General features: G+C 42.7%; 1 protein-coding gene and 1 long non-coding RNA gene across 4 annotated transcripts in view; both read left to right on the top strand.

Moving 5' to 3' along the window:
- Positions 1-131: 131 nt before the first annotated feature.
- Positions 132-3709, top strand: LOC308573299. The gene is made up of 2 exons (XR_014002010.1): positions 132-632; positions 1908-3709. It is a non-coding gene; the product is annotated as an uncharacterized lncRNA (long non-coding RNA).
- A 4216-nt stretch (positions 3710-7925) lies between these two features.
- The window catches only part of USP8 (ubiquitin specific peptidase 8), a 32914-nt gene continuing 20403 nt past the window's right edge, over positions 7926-20436 (top strand). Inside the window, exons 1-6 of one of the 3 annotated variants that reach the window (XM_081169992.1) lie at positions 7926-8117; positions 14320-14515; positions 14901-15045; positions 15502-15587; positions 18735-18885; positions 19756-19807. In XM_081169992.1, coding sequence (XP_081026118.1) covers positions 14412-14515; positions 14901-15045; positions 15502-15587; positions 18735-18885; positions 19756-19807 — 538 coding nt within the window. In that variant the 5' untranslated portion in view covers positions 7926-8117; positions 14320-14411. The remainder of the gene's footprint in view (positions 8118-14319; positions 14516-14900; positions 15046-15501; positions 15588-18734; positions 18886-19755; positions 19808-20436) is intronic. The other 2 variants (XM_081169991.1, XM_081169993.1) reach the window with 2 other exon arrangements.

Below are 20436 nucleotides of genomic sequence, written 5' to 3'. Positions count from 1 at the left end.
CGCCTCTCCTGAGGAATACCCTCCCCTTGTGGAAACGGGGAAGGGACCGCGCCCCCGAGCTTGCGAACCGGAGGGCGCGCTTTCGCCCTCATCGGGGCGCGGGATTATTTTACCGCACAAACGGTCGGTGGACAAAAGAGGGGGGAAGCGGCGGAGGGATACGGCCGTTGGAGGAGGCGCACGGCGCACGCGCAGAGCCCGGAAGAAGGGAGGGGGAGCCGAGGCGAGAAAGGGAGCCGCCATCTTCTGCCGTTGGGGGTTTTCTTTTCCCGCCTGAACGGCGGAGGGGGTGGGGACGGGTTCAGAAGGGGAGGCGTGCTTAGGGTCCTCAACAGGCGCTTCACCGAGGGCGTTAGGTCTTTTTCAGCTCTAGGATAGTAAATCAAGAGGTCCCAGCGAGGAGTATTAATGTTCAGGTTGCAGTCCCATGCCACCTACCTAGGAGTAGCTTCGTAGGTCTTCCTTCTGAGCAGACACGTGTAGGAGTGGGCCGTGAGTTCGCAGTGAGATCCTGTGCAAAACCTCTATGTTTCAGTGTGTTTCGTTTCCAGGGCAACGTATATGAGAGTGCAAAATTTAAAAAAGCAAGCTTGTGTCTGTATGCTGCTCGGTGCAGTATGGCTTACTCGCAAGTAGGTCTGCATAGGATCGTAGGTGAAAGAAAGCCACTTCATAAACTTAAATTAGAAAATAAGTAGGGTACCTCTGTTGGGCAGTGTGCGCAGCCATGCACTTCAAGCAAAGCACGCCCCCCCCCAAAAAAAAATCATGGGAAAAGTTTGCGCGCGCACGCACACACACTGAAATTCCCAATACCTTTAATAACTTGCCAGAATTCTTCGACAGAGGCTGGAGTGTGCTTTGGATGTATGGTGTGTGCACAGCCTTACTGTAATTAGGGAAAATCCAAAAAAGGAATAGTGGGGTAATACCATTACTAGGACCCCACAAAATGAGCAATCTTCATCAAGCCTGGTGAATGGGGTGGGGAGCATTGTATGTGTGTTTTATGAAGAAACCATGCCCTGTCAATTCACTGCAATCATTGTGCTCTGGGCAGCTCAGAACAAACCACGTTTCAAAATATATTGTAAATTTAATAAAATATACTTTGTATTTAGTAAGTTTCCTATAAGATTCTGAGTGCTTTATGTTGGCCACATGACAGCTTCCACTGTGCCTTGTAACAGCAGAATATCTGCAGGGTCAGTAGTGAATGCAGGCTGCAAGCCAAGTGCAGACAGACTCCCAGATATCTTGGGATATCTTGCTGATATCTTGATTCCAGGCCTATGAACGTGTTTTTGTGAAGTGTTTCTTGCAGTACCATCAGCAAAGCTGTGCTTTCATTGTTCATCCACTGAAACCAACCTGATGCTGTTCTGTGAAAAAAACAGGTGGTTACCGCACAAACTGCTCCCACATTTGTCCTGTTCTTCTAGTCCTCTCTTGCCCTACATTTCCACTTGCAAACCAGGTCCTTATTTGTGTCTGATGTAGGACCTTAAGTCTGAAACCCTGCATTTTGATGAACAGGTTGCTGAACGGAATGGGCTTTTAATCCAAATGGTATCTTCTGTTGCAGTAGCTAGTGCAGGTAAAAATAATGACTGCTTTCAGAGGTTTAGCTGTTCTCAGATAAGACCCAAATCATTATGTGATATGGCATGGTAATGTCAGTTTCAAGGATTCAGGCAGAGATCCAGAGATTGAAGACTATGTAGGGGAATCTTTATTAAGGCGGGCATGAGTGTATCCATGTGAGTTACATCAATGCAGATGCTTGTTTATCCCAACCAACTACAGTTTTGGTGATGTAGCTGCATTATTTGATGCAATTAATTAATAAGGCTGTATCAAGTATACGGGTTACATTACTGATTAGTACTCTCTTTTTCCCTTTAGAGATAACAAAACAATGGAACAATTTGAGGATCACCTATCTCTTAAAAAAAAAGGTGTATCATTCAGCATGGGCCATCAAGGACACAAATCTGCAAACCAACAAGTCAGCATACAAATCTATGAATTCTGAGTAACTTTGGATGAAGCTGCTGCTGTTCAAAAAATGTACTTCATTGCTCAGAAAAACACACATTAGAAATAATAGAAATACCTGATTTACTGTATCATAGAGGTTGTAGAGCCATGATCACTGGGGGGAAATTACTGGAGTTGAAAGCAGAAGAGAGCTTGAGTGATGGGGATTGAAGCAGTGACTACGGAGGCCAAGAGGTTTACGAACCTGTCTCTGTTTTCTGTGATTATGAAAAATGAAACATAAAAATTTATGTTTATCATGGCTGTACAGATAGGAGCCAATCCAAAAAATGAGTGTGCACTAAAAAAAGATTCTGACTACAGTTGTACCTTGGTTGCTGAACGCCTTCGTACTTGTACATTTTGGCTCCCAAACGATTGAAAACTGGAAGTGAGAGTTCTGGGTTTTTGAATGATTTTGAAAGCTGAACATCCAGAGTGGCTTCTGATTGGCTGCAGGACACTCCTGCAGCCAAATGGGAGCTGCGCCTTGGTTTCCGAACCATTCCGGGAGTTGAATGGACTCCCGGAACGCATTCTGTTCGAAAACCAAGGTACGACTGTATTGTGAGTGGGTAACTGGAACATAGTTGCAGCAGTGCAGTTTTATCATCAGTCTCCCCGCAAAAAATTAACAGTTATCAACAAAAAACAAGAATGATGAATGTGCAGAATGGTCTGCCCTCAGAAGCTGATGGATCCAGTTGAGTTCCAGACAGCTTGGGGAGATTTTCCAGCTGACAAGACAGCTGTTTCTTTTAAAGCCTTGGCCAACTTGTGAAATATCCAAAAGGCTCTCCTGCTTCATAGAGCCTGCTTGGCTCCTTGGTATACTCCAGAGTTCAGAGCCATGAAACAAGTTGGAAGACTGCTTAAACGCAAGTGGAGGAAAACTCCAGTTGAATGCTGTTGAACACTTCTGAGGGCTTATTACCAAGCCTACTCCTTGTCAGTGAAGGCAGCAAAGAAGCAATACTTTACTGCCACCATTGCATCCTCACTATGCTGTCTGACAAAGCTTTTCCAGATAGTACAGGGCCTTTTACAGTATGGCCTGAGAATCCAAGTTGCTGTGTTTTTAATGCTGTAAATTTAATAAATAATAGAAAAAGACAATAGATGTGTTAACAGCCAAAGGCCTGGTTGAAGAAGAATGTTTTTGCCTGGTGCCTAAAGATCAGTAACAAAGATGAGCCTCCCTGGGGAGAGCTTTCCACACACAAGGAGCCACCACATTATTGTCAATTGCAAAACCACTATAGGAAGAAAATATTGTGAGTCAGTCAGAACTGTAACTGGCATGAGAAAAGGTATACTGTGAAGATTTTTTCAGGGCAGGGGTAGGTAACCTGTAGCCCTCCGGATGTTACTAGATTACCATTTTAATCCCTGATCCTTGCTGACTGGGGCTAATGGGAGTTTGAATCCAACTATGGAGAACCACAAGTGTCTTATACCTGCATCAGGGATTTGAGTTGTTAAATATTGTAAAGTAAGTAAGTAAATTGAGCTTGAGGAATAAAAGTTCTAAACATCTGTGTTTTAGAGACTGGCAGAAAATCTTAATTTGTGGAAAAGATTCACTTTAAATGGATTAGTATTCCAAGCTTTCCTAATGGTTCCTTTTCCTGAAAACTCCCTACAAGCATAAAATTTGCTGGTAGTCTAACTCTTTCCAATTCTGTCTTTGGGAACAAATGTTTTTGGGAAGTAGTGAAAAACTCATTCTCAACTTCCTTATTTCAACCGCATCTCTCTTTTACTATTTAGCTTCTGTTTTTTGTTTTTTTCTAAAGCAAGCAAAAAGCAATAGAAAGTACTTTCAGAGTACCATTAAATTACCAGTATGTTACTTGATACGATGGGTGCGGGTGGTGCTGTGGGTTAAACCACAGAGCCTAGGGCTTGCTGATCAGAAGGTCGGCGGTTCGAATACCCGCGACGAGGTGAGCTCCCGTTGCTCGGTCCCTGCTCCTCGAACTAGCAGTTTGAAAGCATGTCAAAGTGCAAGTAGATAAATAGGTGCCATTCCGGCGGGAAGGTAAATGGCATTTCTGTGCACTGCTCTGGTTCACCAGAAGCGGCTTAGTCATGCTGGCCACATGACCAGGAAGCTGTACGCCAGCTCCCTCGACCTTTAAAGCGAGATGAGCGCCGCAACCCCAGAGTCGTCCACGACTGGACCTAACAGTCAGGGGTCCCTTTACCTGATATGATACCCTGTATGTCATTCTTTCTCCATGAGCTATCCTGTTAATGAGTTTTATTGCGGTTTTTGTCTTCCAAGGAGCCCAGGGTGTCACATGATCTTTCTCTTCTCCACTTATCCTGTGAGGTAGGCTTGGCCCAAGGTAATCTAGTAAGCATCATGGTTAAGTAGGATTTGGGTTCAATCTAACACTATCCATTATATTAGTGGTGAAAGAACTGAGCGGGCAGGTCTGGAGAGGGAGGTAGAAAGAGATAGGTTCTACCCACACACTAATGGGTGTAAATTTCTCACCTGGTTTCATATACACATTAAATGTGAAATGACAAAACAACGTGCCATAAGTAAATTTGCAGGGGCTGTTCCATGGGGCATCAGTGTCAAGGAAGAGATTTCATTGCCTAGATAAGATAGCTCTTTCAAATGCAATGTAGATCTTGCAGACACCTGCCAAACATCGACGGGACAGTTGAGTATTGTTTCTTCAACTTCATTGTTCCTATAGATATTTCTGCAAATGGAACAAGTGTTTCTGGTATTGGAAACTACCAGTAGTTGGGTGCAGGACAAAATGTTTGTTCGTAGAGTTTTAATTACTGGTGCTTCTAACCTGGCCAAATGGAACTAATACTGTACAATAAGGGAGCTTCTGCTTGACAATAGAATTACTGATTCCTAAACAAGATTGGGACGCGGGTGGCACTGTGGGTAAAACCTCAGTGCCTAGGACTTGCCGATCGTATGGTTGGCGGTTCGAATCCCCGTGGCAGAGTGAGCTCCCGTCGTTCGGTCCCAGCTCCTGCCCACCTAGCAGTTCGAAAGCACTATTAAGTGCAAGTAGATAAATAGGGACCGCTTTATAGTGGGAAGGTAAACGGTGTTTCCGTGTGCTGCGCTGGTGCTGACCACGAAGCTGCAGCTTCGTCACGCTGGCCACGTGACCCAGAAGTATCTTCGGACGGCGCCGGCTCACGGCCTCTAGAGCGAGATGAGCATGCAACCCCAGAGTTGTCTGCGACTAAACTGGACTTAACTGTCAGGGGTCCTTTACCTTTTTTATCTTTATGCATGCCATATCTGTATTAGGCATGCTACAGATTGATCACTTGTTTTATAACTGCTGTTTTATAATACCATGGAGCATCCTGTGTGGTGACATTTCATAAGGAGAAAAGAATCCATAATGTGCTTTGCTGCTGCTTGTATAAGCAAGACTGGTGTGTTTTTATCTGATAAAACCTGAACGTAGTTTCTCTCTAGTTCAAGTTTTACTTTTACAGTATGAATAATTATGGAAATATTTGAGAAGGCTGGTAAAGTGGTATTAATTTCTTAAATGTGAGGGATCATATGATGAACTCTGGGCCACTAACTGCTTCACCCTAATGATGTTTTAACATTGCTAGGTGCAAATAAAATTTCAATGTGGGATGCCTTCTCCATTCCCAAACTGTTCCTAACACTTCTCTGCTATTTTTATTTGGGGTCAGATTATGGACTTTGCTTATGTAGCTTTGCAGCGAGGAGACAAAGAATATGAGTTTAGGACACCCTGCCATTGTACTGTAGTCCCAAAGATAAGACTGAAAGCAAATTCCTATAATCAAAATAGCACAAAGCTTGTGCCTCCACTTAAAAATTCCACTACAGCCCTCTTGTTGACTCAACCTCTCCACCCAGTTTTCCTGTGGAGTTTGCAATTCAAAGTAACCCTTTTCACCCATTTTACAGAGCAATCCCGAGTGCAGAAGCCTACTGTGGAACCAAAGAGAATTAGTAAGCCTCCAATCTAAATATGTTTGCTCAACAACTAGTCCAACTAACCTCAGTAACTAAAAAGTATGCTGGGGCTTGCAAAATGTTTTATAAGTTTTATTTTGTCTGTTCTTCCCAACATCTATGAGATGGCGATTCACTAGCAAAATGACTGGGCAGACTTTCTGGAGTAGAAAAATTGCAATGTATTGGTTATTTCCAAGAAGCTCAGATCTTTGAGTTTGTTCAGTTATTTTGCAATAGGGGAAACAGAAAGTTTGCCATCTTAAAAGTTGCACAGCATGGATAGTTCAGCCATCTACAGCAACGGGACATTACCAAAAGCTTGTGGGTTCATTATTTCACAGGAATCCAGCAACTGCTTTAATTATTGGAGAACTGGAAAGCGAAAGGCAACATTTTAGAAGTTCACAAAGAACTCATCTTCCTCATAAATCAGGGTACTTTACAACAACATAAAAACAAAAAAACCTACAGTACATCATACTGTATCTGATGGTTGCCTTTTGCTGCTTGAAGCAGCTCTGCTTGCTTTTTAAATTTTATTTATGCTTCAGGTTTATACATTCACTAATTTTACAATCATTTTAACATTTCACAACTTGAATTCCTACCCCCTTTCTGTGGATCCTTAAATGTATTTTTAATATCTTCTGCATACTCCAAATTACCTTAATTTGCTCCTTTATTCATCTTTAAAATATATGCTCTTCTGAAACTGCACATTATTACAACAATCCTGCCAGTGTTCTCATCTGTTTACAATTGATCTGTAAATATTCAATAAACCATTTCCATTCTTTTATAAAGAGTTTTATAAAGAGTTTTATAAAGAGTCTTCCTGCAAGTTTTGCCATTTCTGCATATTCCATAAGTTTTTGCATCCATTCTTCCTTTGCTGCTTAAAATTTTGGGGTGAGTAACATTCTTGCCACTGTAATAGCATACAAGAATAAGTTTCTATACATTTTTGGTAATTCTGTCCCTATAATTCCCCCCAAAAAGCTGTTGGTTTTGTTTTTTTACAAAGGTTATTTTGAACATCCTTTTCAATTCATTGTATATCATTTCCCAGTAAGCTTTAACCTTACTCAGGGCTGGATTTAGGTTTGATGAGGCCCTAAGCTACTGAAGGTAGTGGGGCCCTTTATATGTCCAGCTGTCCTTTGTCAACAACAAATTGCTGCTGTTTTTTGTGTTGAATATATGCTATATATGGTAATTTATGGACCTAATAGGTATCTAAAGCCATCTGCACATAACAAAAAATGTATTTTATCAAAGTAATTGTTGAAAAGTCCATGCAGAATGCAAAGTCCATAATTTTTATAGATAGAAATTAGCAAACCAGTGATATTTTAGTGAGCAGGCGAGCAGGCAGGGCCCATTACTTGCGTCATAGGAACCTGCACAACACAAAACACTGTTGCTGCATGTAGGTTTTATTTTATTTGTTTATTATATTTTGGAAATGTACATCTAGGGGGTTTTCCCTTTAATTTTTTTTTCGGGTCCCCCAGGAAAATGGGGCCTAAGCTATAGCTTTAGTTTATACGTAAATCCGGCACTGATCCTTATTACAAGACCACCACATATGATAAAAACCGATAGTTCTTTCCCTATAATTCACAAAAGAAAGCAGTTCTGCTTTCCCAAAAGGACTAAATTTTTGGCAGGCGAATCCTTCAGAGAAAAGACGGGCAAAACCCCGTCCATAAAGTTCCCCACCTCATATATACACTCTTGAAACCCTGAACAAAAATTAAAAATAAAGATTTGGTGGCTGCTGTTTATCAGTCGGCTACCCCAACACACGCTTCCCTACGAGTAAGTAAGCCATTCCCGCAGCCCAGCCCCTTTGCCAGGGAGGCTGGGCCCGAGCCCCGCCGCTGAGGAAAGAACCACCCCTATCCCCGCCCACGGGCCGCCTCTCCGCCGCCTCAGCCCAGTTCCGCCTCGGAAGCGAAGGCCGTCCTCCAGCCCATCTTCCCTCCGGCGTTTCGCCTCTGGGACATGGGCCTGGGCCGGGTCGAAGGGAGGAGGGAGAGGTGGTGGCGAAGGCTGCTGCTGCTGCGAGACCCCCGAAGCTCAGGTGAGTGCGCTGGAGCCGAGCGGGCCGGGAAAGGCCTCTGTGAGGCGGAGCGGCCTGCCCTCTTTTACCTCAGGAAGGACCCCGGCGTGGGCAAGCTGGTCTGGAGCCCGGAGAACGAGGCTTGCTGGCGGGGGAGGAGGGGGTACGGAGGGGAGACCCGACACGCGTCTGTGGGGCTCGGCTCACACGAGACGGCGGGGTGTCCGTGTTGGCCCTTCTGTGGGCCCGCAAGGAGGAGCCCGGGGTGGCGGCGTTGGGGAGACTCGGGTTGTGAGGTGGGAATGGGCGGAGGCCGCGAGATGACGGGAGGCATAAGGAATAAGGAATTGAGAGAAAGTCCATACCGAGCAGAAAAAGGGGAAATGAAGGGGGGAACCGCGGGAGTCATCTCTCCCCCCCCCCCAACGACGTCCATTAAAATGTCACCTTGGTGAGTGACCTGGGAGGTTGCATTCACACGTTACTCGTGTTTAACCTCCCCCCAAGCGTGATCAGCAGGGAACCGCAGCCAATCCTGGCTAGTTTCCTGGAGCCTTTATGTGACAGGCGTGTTTTCAAATGCCGGTTTGGCCCATCCACGCTGTATATATGCCCTTCTAAGCATATGCTTAAACAGAAATGGGTGTACACATAATAATAATAACAATAGTAATAATAATAGTAGTAGTGGTAATAATAATAATATTTATTTATACATACATACCCTGCCCATCTGGCTGGGTTTCCCCAGCCACTCTGGGCGGCTCCCAACAGAATATTAAAAACACAATAAAACATCAAACAAGGCCAGTAGGAAGCTTGCAAAACATCATTGGGGTGACTTTACCCATGATGAAATTCACACATGGAGGATCTGACCTGTAGGTGAGTGTGTGTCACGTTCCAGTGTTTGGCTCCTCTTCCTCCATACATGCATTTGTAGTGATGCAGAATTGTCTTACGCTAGTAATGGAAATTCATGTGCGGAAGTAGTTCTGTGAAGTAAGCGGTGTGTGCTCACGGTTTTAACTTGCGTGTTGTGGATTTATAGTAAGTAATGCCTCCCAAACCTTTCCATGCGTTGAGACTGAATTTAAGCAGAAGCTTAAATTGGATAATTGTGCCAATAAGTTATGCCAAGAGGGAGAGTTCTTGGGATGTCTGTACATGTTCTAGGAGCACGAGAACATACAGCAGATCTTTCCAAACTTTATGTCGTGACATGTTAAGTGTGTCAGCTGCCGTGTGTAGCTGTGTCATGCGAATGCTTCCTGTGCTCCTCCTGGGCTGGAAAAGGGGTAGTTTAACCTCTGGTTTGCTAATAAAATGGGGTGAGGTGGCGCTGTGATCTAAACCACAGAGCCTAGGGCTTGCCGATCAGAAGGTCAGCGGTTTGAATCCCCGCAATGGGGTGAGCTCCCATTGCTCGGTCCCTGCTCCTGCCCATCTAGCAGTTCGAAAGGATGTCAAGTGCAAGTAGATAAATAGGTGCTGCTCCGGCGGGAAGGTAAACGGCGTTTCCGTGTGCTGCTCTGGTTTGCCAGAAGCGGCTTAGTCATGCTGGCCACATGACCCGGAAGCTGTACGCCAGCTCCCTCGGCCAATAAAGCGAGATGAGCGCCGCAACCCCAGAGTCGGTCACGACTGGACCTAATGGTCAGGGGTCCCTTTACCTTGCTAGTAAAACTGAATTACTGTGTCACGAAATGATGCATTTCTAAAAAGTGTGTCACCAACATGAAAAGTTTGGAAAGCTCTGACATACAGGTTCTAGGAGCATGAGTACATGGTGGTGTCTTCACATGGGAGACTCCAGGCAGTGAAATTATAGGAATATCATGGACTTTAAAACATATATAGCAGCAACTGTGTAAATACCGAAGGATAAAGTAGCCAGGAGAAAGATGGATGTTGAATTCATAATATTTATACTCTGACAGAGCCGATTGTTGACTGGTTGATACTCTACCTACCTTGTTGACTGTCTGATTATGTTCGTGGCTGGTTATAGTAGAGGTATTGGTTTTGCTAGCTGACTCTTCCTCAGTCTTACGACACAGTATATATGTGGGGAATGTAGGAAGTGTATCCTTGTTTCCTCTTCCTGTGCTTATGTGTTAATGACAGTTCATGTGTAAATGCAAGCAATAAATGGTAAGAACATTGTAGTACTGCTTATTACTTTTAACACCAGCTTCTACACACTTGAAGGAAAGGGCATAATGAAGGAAGGCCAATTGAGAGTATATGGGTAAAAACTGTAGGAAAGGGAAGCAACAGTGACCTTACTGTGGCTGTTTGCTATAGACTTCCAAGCCAGACTGAAGATTTGGGTGATGCCTTCCTACAGCATATTACCAGACATTCAAAGATGAGAGATACAGTAGTCATGGGAGGCTTCAACTACCTCAATATCTATGGGAACTCAAACTCTGCCAAGAATGTAAGGTCCAACAAATTCCTCAATTGCCTTGCTGACAATTCATTTACCAGAAGGTGGAAGAAGCAACAACTTAGACCTGGTCCTCACTAACAGGGAGGAAGTGACTTGACAAAATGGAAGTACTGGGAAACTTCAGAGGAAGTGATCATGGTCTCTTCTGATTCATGAAATAGAACCAATGGAAAGCTGGGTGTATTTGTAAAAACACTCTGGATTTTAAGAAGACTGATTTCAAAAAACTTAAGGAACTAAGTGATACCATGGTCAGAAATACTCAAAGAGAAGTGAGTCCAAAATGGATTGGCATTTCTTAAAGATGATACATTGAAGTCACAAAGGCATACAATTCCAACAAGAAAGAAAAGTTGGAGGCATCTAAGGAAACCAGTGTGGCTGCATAAGGAGCTTACAGATGACCCGAGATTTAAGAAGGGCATGTATAAGAAATGGAAGGGAAATCACATAGGTAGCCAACAGTTGCAGGGCGAATGACAGGTGGACCAGGCTTGCAAGAGAAGTTAAAAATGTTTTTTAAAGCTTTCTTTGGCTATGTTCAAAGCAGGAGGAAGAACAAGCAAGTAGTAGGCCCTGTGTGTGGAGAAGATGGAGAAATGCTATTTGGGGACAGAGAAGGAAGAACTGTTCAACACCTACTTTGCGTCTTCACCCAGAAGGAAAGCAATGCCCAACCTGGTGATAACAGAATAAATGATTTAAGGAGGGAGCTGCAGCTCAATATAAGAAAAGAGATGCTAAGGGAACACTTAGCTACTTTAAATGAATTCAGATCTCCAGGGCCTGGTAAGCTGCACCCAAGGGTACTAAAGGAGCTTGTGGATGTAATCTCAGAACCTCTGTTTATAATGCTTTAGAATTTTTGGAGAACATGTGGACTGGAGGCAAGCAAATGTCCTCATCTTCAAAAAAGGGAAAAAAGAAGACCCAGGTAACTACCGACTGATCAGCTGAGCTTGACATTGATACCAGGTAAGGTCCTAGGACAGATAATCCAACAGTTGGTCTATGAGCACTTAGAAAAGGATGCAGTGATTACTAAAACCCAGCATGGGTTTCTCAAAAATAAGTCATGCCAGACAAATCTCATTTCTTTTTCTTTTTTTTCTTTTTTTTTTTGGATAGAGTTACAAGTTGGTGGATCAGGGGAATGCTGTAGACTTCATGCATGTTGATTTCAATAAGGCTTTTGACAAAGTCCCATGATATTCTTGTGGACAAGCTGGCAAAATGTGGGCTGGACAAGGTAACTATTAGGTGGATTTGTAGCTGGTTGACTGACCTAACCCAGACAGTGCTCACTAATAGTTCCTCAACATCCTGGAAAAAAGTGACAAGTGGTGTACCACACGGTTCTGTCCTGGGCCTGTTGTTGTTCAACATCTTTATAAATGACTTGGATGAAGGAATTGAGAGGATGCTCATCAAATTTGTGGAAGACACCAAGCTGGGAGGGGTAGCTAGTGCAGCAGAAGACAGAGCTGGGATTCAGTATAACAGATTGGAGAACTGGGCCAAAACGAATAAAAGGAATTTCAATAGGGATAAATGTCTGGTTCTGCGCTTGGGCAGGAAGAACCTGCTACACCAATATAAGATGAGGGACGCTTGGATTGCCAGTAGTACATCTGAAAAGGATTTAGGGGATTTAGGCCATAAGGTTAGGATGAGTCAACAGTGTCATACGGCAGCAGAAAATCTAATGCTATTCAAGACTGCATCAACAGAAATATAGTGTCCTGATCAAGGGAAGCAATAGTCACGCTTTATTCTGCCTTGATCAGACCACACCTGGAATACCACATCCAGCTCTGGGTGCCACACTTTAAGAAGAATATTGACAAGCTGGAACATGTGTAGAGAAGGGCAACCAAGATGATCAAGGGTCTGGAAACCAAGCCTTATGAGGAACAGTTGAGGGAATGCTTAGCCTGGAAAAGAGGGGACTGAGAGGAAATATGATAGCCATCTTCAAAGATCTAAAGGACTGTCAAATGGAAGATGGAGCAAGTTTTTTTTTTCTCCTGCACCAGGGAGTAGCTCCCAAACTAATGGCTTTAAGTTACAAGAAAGGAGATTCTGACTGAACATCAGGAAGAACTTGCTGATGGTAAGAACTGTTCAACAGCGGAATCAACTGCCTCAGAAGGTTGTACTTTCTCCTTCCTTGGAGGTTTTTAAGCAGAGGTTGGATGGCCATCTGTCATGGATGCTTTAGTTGAGATTCCTGCATTGCAGGGAGTTGGACTAGATGACCCTTGGAATCCCTCCCAACTCCACAATTCTGTGATACCTGTTTTGCAAATATAGTGGTACCTCTGGTTATGAACGGAATCCATTCTGGAGGTCCGTTTGTAACCGAAAACTAACCATAACTTGAGACGCCATTAGCAAAAGTGCGCCTCCCTCTGCTCACGCACATCCGGCATGCAGTTTCCACTCGCATCCCGGGGCAAAGTTTGCAACCAGGAGCAGCTACGTCCGGGTTACCGGAGCTCATAACCCACAGCGTGCGCAACCAGAGGTGTGCGCAACTAGAGGTACCACTGTATGAACAATTACTGAGACCCAGTTCATGGTACTTGTGTGTTGATAGTTACTTAAAACAGGCTATGATCAGGTTGCCACATAATATTGGTGTAGTCAGTGGAAGTAATCATATGGTCCAGATACTAAAACAACCTAAAACAAAAGTTACTGGAATACTAATGGAATGTAATTAGTATATACTTATTAAATGAAATGAAAACAAAAAGTTTATTTAAGTGCATGACTTCATCTTGCTCTCACATGAAGTAAATTGATAATTTAAAAGGGGGAAGTTAAACACAAAATATATGTTTCCCCAATTCAGACATACGTGCAGATGTTCAAATGCAACTGTTGTCTATATTTTGGGGGGGAAATATTTATGATATTACCAATGTCTTCATTTAAAGTCTTTTCCCATGACCACTGGATGCACAGTCGCCATGGGAATTGTTTTCATGTGCCTGTTATCTGCGCAACAGTGAGCAAGCTAAGCTAGCTGTATTTTGATGACTCTTCAGATGTTAGTAGCCTTTAGTAATAGTAATGTTATAAGAGTTATTTCCCTCTGTTTGGATAATACCTACTGCAATACTGCATTTAATCTCAGCAAAACCTAATCACAATGTGCTGCTTAGGTGGTGGAGAAAAAATAATGACATGACGTGTTGAACCTTGAAGTTATATTTAGAAAAGGCTTCCAGTTTCCAGGATATGAAGTCTTTGTTATTGGTAATCCACAGTGTGGGAGAAAAAACAGCTAAGATTACCTGCTTGAGACTAATTGAACAAGGTACATATGTATACTACTGGATGGAGTGAAAATGGAATATGTCTTCATAGTGAGGGTTGTAGAAAAGAGCTTGTTGCCAGTATTTTCTCCTCATCCTTTTTTTGTGTGTGTCTGAGTACATTTTCTAACAGATAATTTTGCACCACATCAAATGCATGCCTGGAAGCTGAAACTGATAACCTGGTGGTTTTTGAGAAAGCAATAGGGTTGAATAGAGTTCTATTCAGTGATTTTTTTTTTCAGGGGGTGCTTAAATTACCCTGGAGTAGCAGCACCTCTTTTTCTAGGGGGAAAAGTCCTGGTTTTACTTGAGCTGTTTCAAAAGTCGTTTCACGTTTGTGTTTTTAAAGTTTCTGTAGGCAAGCATTCATAAAATTGTCAAAGGATGTGTCTTTGTATTTGTTAATAAGATCCATTTGAAATCTTAATTTTATTTTTTTCAGGAAACAGCCAGGGTTGCTGAGTAATTCAAAGACCTATAACATCCCTTTGAAGCCTTTATCATCCTCCCGAGGAGACATATCTATATACTAACATGCCTGCTGTGGCATCTGTACCTAAAGACCTATACCTCTGCACTTCATTGAAAGATCTTAACAAAAAGACAGAAGTAAAAGCTGATAAAACAAGTACTAAGAGGTATGGATATTTGCTTAGTTGACTTAGTCTTCATCTTGTTTCTTGGAATTAATGGAAAATATGCTCTAATAGATATTGTGCTCCATACACATAGCTAAAACAACATTCACACTTTAAAAGAGTGCTGTATCATTCACTTTCCTGGTTGTAAAGTTCCAGGAGGTGAGTTAATGTTTAAGGAAGCTGAGCACTTTTTGCAGAAAATAATTTAAAGGTAGATCATAAAATAACACTGACTTGTCTCTTGAGAAAGAAAATTGCTTGTTCATACATTTGTTCTTTAAAGCAGCTTATCATTGTAGGTGGAAGTTCTGCTTTTATGTAGTCTGCATTCATGACATTCCAGTAACTTTTGTGATTTTGAATTCTTTGCCTCCATTTCAAGTTATGTACAGAGTGCCCTCAAGATCTTCAAAGCAGCTGAGGAGTGCCGGTTGGACAGAGATGAAGAGAAAGCCTATGTACTTTACATGAAGTATGTGACTGTGTATAATCTTATTAAGAAGAGGACAGATTTCAAACAGCAACAAGTAGGTATCCAGTTATGAGTAGTTTTATGTATATTTTGATGTAAAGTTAAATATTGCATCTGAAAATTCAAGGTAATAAACCACTGATTGGAGAAAGTGAAACACTTCTATCAGGGACACCATAGGCGAAAATTTGCATTGGGCACTAGGCACCAAAGCGCATGGCAGTAATCCACTATTGTGATGGACAGTGGAGGTGCAGTTGTCTCTGCTCCTTCGCTCTGTAAGATCTGTATATTCAGAATAATGCCAGAAATGAGACAACTACTCATTTCCTGTAAGTTCAGAACTGGAAGCTCAAGAGGGAGAACAGCCACTCATTCCAATCTCCATTTGAAACTGTCAATTATTCATCTATGACATAGTGCCAGAAAGATCATGACTAATGGATTTTTTCTGTATACATTGGGCAATGGTACACTGCTTGAAATGGTTCTATGCTTCTTGTAATTTCAGGATTACTTTCATTCAATGCTTGGACCTACAAACATAAAAAAGGCTATTGAAGAAGCTGAAAGACTTTCAGAAAGCCTTAAACTCAGGTATGCTTAAATAGCATTAAATGTTAATACGTGTGCTTGGTTTTTTGTTATCTTCTACTGTATTTTTCCTTATTAAGCACAGAGAAGCATTCCTCCTGCAACATTTTCAATTAACTGAGAGTTCAATAAGAGGCTAAAAATGTTTCGGCATAGAGTACCTCTGTAAGTGAACGAGAGAACGATTGCAGTGGAACTTGAATCCCCTGTGATCTTTATAAATGACAGTGCGGCATTCATGGCTATCTATAGTGTTAGCCCTTGGCTTTTAGACATGTAGCAGAAACTTGGAGTACTAGACCAGTGTTTCCCAACCTTTTTTGGGCAAAGGCACACTTGTTTGATGAAAAAAATCTCGAGGCACACCACCATTACAGCCCCGTGACGTCAGCGCGCAGCGTCACGCCGGGAGGGACGCACGAAAGTGTAAGTTTCAATTTTTTTCCCTCCCCCTTGCCGGGGAACCTCCAAGCTTTGGTGGTGGGGGGGAGGAGGCAGCAAAGCGAGGCAGGAAGGAGAGCGCGGCTTGGCTGGGTGAGCTTTGGCAGGGAATGAGAGCCGCGAGGCGGGCGCTGCGGACGGAGGCGCTGCCCGCCGAGCTCGCAGGCAGCCAGGCAGGCAGACGGCGAGAGCCCCGCGCTGGGCGGCCTCTCCTCGCCGCCGCCGCCCCGCCTCTCGCCGCCCGACTCGCCCGCCTCCCTCCAGGCAACATCTCGCGGCACACCAGGCAACATCTCGCGGCACACTAGTGTGCCGCGGAACAATGGTTGAAAAACACTGTCCTAGACCACCTCATTCAGGATCCTATTCCCAAACACACTCTCTCTGTCACTCACTCCCCAGCAATTGGTGAAGATTGGGGAAGTTAGAATAATCAGCAGCAGTTCATCACAATAATAATGAAAGCATGAGCAGCAGCAATTGATATAAAGCCATATCCAATATTAAACAAATCCAACCCAGCACTCTGGAACATGACAGTCTTGGCCAGTTGCCTTAAAAATAACAGGAAGGAAGGGAGATGTGCATCCCTAGAGGAGTGGCTTAACAATGTTGCTGCTGCAGTTGAAAACATCCTGATCTGTGTGGCCAACCATTGTAATTCAGACATAGGGGGCACACAGAGGAAGACCTATGAGGAAGACCTATGATGTGCTAATGAGAAGTATCCAGGCTCATATTATTTAGAACTTTTAGCAGGCTTGCCATAAAAGCATAAGAAGCTGCCTTTACACAAAAATCAAACCATTACCCATCTCGCTAAGTATTCTTGACTGGCAGCAGCTCTCCAATCAAATCTTTCTCACGTAGATATGGCGTAATAATAATAATAATAATAATAATAATAATAATAATAATAATTTATTATTTATACCCCGCCCATCTGGCTGAGTTTCCCCAGCCACTCTGGGTGGCTTCCAATCAAGTATTAAAAACAATACAGCGTTAAATGTTAAAAACTTCTCTGAACAGGGCTGCCTTCAGATGTCTTTTAAAGATAGGATAGCTACTTATTTCCTTCGCATCTGAAGGGAGGGTGTTCCACAGGGTGGGCGCCACTACCGAGAAGACCCTCTGTCTGGTTCCCTGTAACCTTACTTCTTGCAATGAGGGAACCGCCAGAAGGCCCTCGGCGCTGGATCTCAGTGTCCGGGCTGAACGATAGGTTGAATCGGGGGCCTTCTAGATGCAAAGCATGTGTTCTACCACTAAGCTGCAGCTCATACCAAACTATTGGCTACTTCTGTTTCGTTTTGTCTCAATAATTCTATTATCCTTTAACACAGCTATAACCTTGTAATAGTGCATTTTTCCTTATTTTTGTAAATATGGTGAAAATGTGACCTGATATGTGTAGGAAAACACATGTAGCTTCTTATGTTCCCCACACAATTTTGTAGGAGAGCTATGGCATTTCATCTGGGCCTTTGATAGTGTGGTGCTTTTCCTTAAGAAATTTTTTAATAATATTTCCTGTTTTCCAGACCCCCGAATGTAGTGGCATAACTACCATCCAGTGCACAGATATCAGTCAGGCGTCCCCCGCGCCTCCAAAGAAACAATGTGCCCTTGTTTTTCAAGGGCAACAGTACGATAAAGTATTTGGAATGCTCCCAAGATATTCATGAATTAACTACTTTGGGAATAATCCAAATTCTTTCTTCGACGCTTCTACAACAGTCTCCAAGTCAAGCTCTAGTAGTAGCATGTTTTGTTTTTTCTGTTCTCCTGTGATACAAGAGCAGTTAATAACTGAATTTAGAAATTAATTAATGTGCAGGTGGTGATTAAATAGTATCTATAAGAAGGAGGAAGAGTGGTTGACTTCTGCCTTGATGAAACCAGATGAAATCTTTTATCTGACTTCCTTTAAATAAAAAAATTAGAATTTTCATCACTCAGACATCAGTTTCTGAAGTCTTCTTTTAGAATTTACTATGCTATTCTTGTTCTGTAGCCAAGTGAGAATATTAGTTACATTTGTTTACTCACCACATTTGGAGTGCTCACATACATACGCTGTTCTGACAAACCATCCTATAAACGGTGATTTTGTGTTTGTTTAATATATTTAAAACAATAGAGATCTTACATTTTTGTCAACTTCAGAATAGTACTTGCTCTGCATTTCTAGTAAAATATTATGGCTTCAAACCATTCTTGCATCCATCAGAGTAAGCAGCATGTAAAAGGATGCATGATGTTTAGGGTCTATTGTCCAGAAAACCAAATGGCAATCAGATGGTAAAGATTTAAGAATTATCAGGCTTTGGCTGATGTGTTTAGTGAGCACTTACAGTCTTCCCCACCTAGAGGCAGGCTCTGGTAGGTCTCAGCAGTGACTGGCTCCCAAGTCCTCCAGGAGAATGGTTCACTTTTCCTTCTTTGGTGGATGAAGAGAGCCAGTCACTGACCAGGATCTTCAAAGGCTTGGTCAAAATGTGACTGATGTCTCCTGGGAAAGAGGATGAAGAACACATGCAAGTTACGTAATGAGTTTCCTGCCTAGGCTTGTTGGAGGCATTAACCCAGCAATGACTGGCTTTCTTCATCCACCGGAGACTCGGGCATCTTAACAGTAAGTGCCAACAAAACAATCTCTTGCAATGAAAAAAGCAAATTGTAAATTGTAATTCTTTTTTAAACTAGATATGAAGAAGCCGAAGTGCGGAAGAAACTGGAAGAAAAGGAAAGGCAAGAGGAGCAACAGTTGAAAAAGCAGGAATTGAAAGATGATGCAAAAGTTTTAACCAAAACCTCTTCAGAAGATTCATCAGATCCCAAAGGAAAAAATCAAATGGTAATTGGGTCACTTAATCCTTAAAATGTTATCTGTTGTAAACATTAAAAAAATCTAGTCTAGGATTTTGGAGGTGGGGGGAGTTGGCTTATATCTGGCAGCACCTAAAATTAGATTATTTAAGTTTGAAAACAAAACTTAGCAGTTACTTGGGTTTAAGTGTATTGTTCATTAAATACATTGTGCTTAATATTTCATATATTCAACAGGCTTATCCTGTTGAATAATTCTGAAGGTTGTCTATTTTAAATCCTACTCAGGCCCTAAAAGGTCTAGCCTGTAACTGCTAAACTGAGCAATCTGATGTGTGGCTCTTTGTTCATATTGCAAGCATGTATATCATTGGTCTACCTTGAGCTGTGAAGTTGAGATGGACCTTTAATATTGAGTTTCTTTAGACTGAAGCTAAAGGCTGGAAAATGCCATATGATCACCAAATCCTGTCCCTGTTAAGGCACTTAATTCAGATAATGGATTTCTTGCAGTGTGTACACATGCCTGGATACCAGATGACTCCAGGCAACTAAAAAAGGGAGCTAGGTGAAAGCAAAATCCCCAGTCTGAATTTTTTTTTTGGGGGGGGGGGATTCTTACTAACTTCAACTCTGGCAGAAGGCTACCTTGTACTATGTTATGATTGGTCTGCATAAATCTATGCAGCCACTTCTGTTTTGCCATTTTGACAAGAGTGGTTGCTTCAGAAAGGCCTGGTTTAATCACAGGTGTAAATCCTGTTGAATTTAATAGGGCTTACATTCAGGTAAGTGGGAACAGGACTGCAGCCTTACTGACTTCAGAAAGTTGTGTATGTGTGAATTAAGAATATAAAAACAGCTGCTTTTAATGCATTTTTAATTGCTGAAAATATAGATCAATGGTGAGAAGAAGAGTTCAACAGAAATAAAGAATCAACCTGAAACCGGTAAGTGACATCTCTCCACTATCCTCAGTTCTGCTCTCCATAGTAGAGACTACAAACAGAACAGGAATTTATCTGTAGATCACTCTTGTCTAAATGACTCAAATAAGTTAATTCATAGGGACTACAAGAAAGGCAGCTGTTCCACCTCACCTCCTCACCATTCATATGGGGCTGCCTAGATAGACCTAGGAGGGAATTCCTTTCTATCACTAAGTACAGTGGTGCCTCGCAAGACGAAATTAATCTGTTCCGCGAGTCTCTTCGTCTAGCGGTTTTTTCGTCTTGCGAAGCAACCCTATTAGCGGATTAGCACTATTAAAGGCTTAGCGGCTATTAAAGGCTTAGCGGCTATGAGCGGCTTAGCGGCTTAGAAAAAGGGGGGGAGCGGAAAAAATCGGAACACTTGCAAGACGTTTTCGTCTTGCAAAGCAAGCCCATAGGGAAAATCGTCTTGCGAAGCAGCTCAAAAACGGAAAACCCTTTCGTCTAGCGGGTTTTCCGTCTTGCGAGGCATTCGTCTTGTGGGGCACCACTGTATGGAATTTGACCCAGAGGTGAGAGCAAAATATATCTCATAAATGCTCCCCATGGTGAAGTGTCTGCCTGAAGGCTCCACCCTAACTTGGTTC

Source organism: Podarcis bocagei (genome assembly GCF_964188305.1).
Source record: "Podarcis bocagei genome assembly, chromosome: 14".
NCBI classification, from domain to species: domain Eukaryota; kingdom Metazoa; phylum Chordata; class Lepidosauria; order Squamata; family Lacertidae; genus Podarcis; species Podarcis bocagei.
This window is presented reverse-complemented; position numbering and strand designations above follow the sequence as displayed.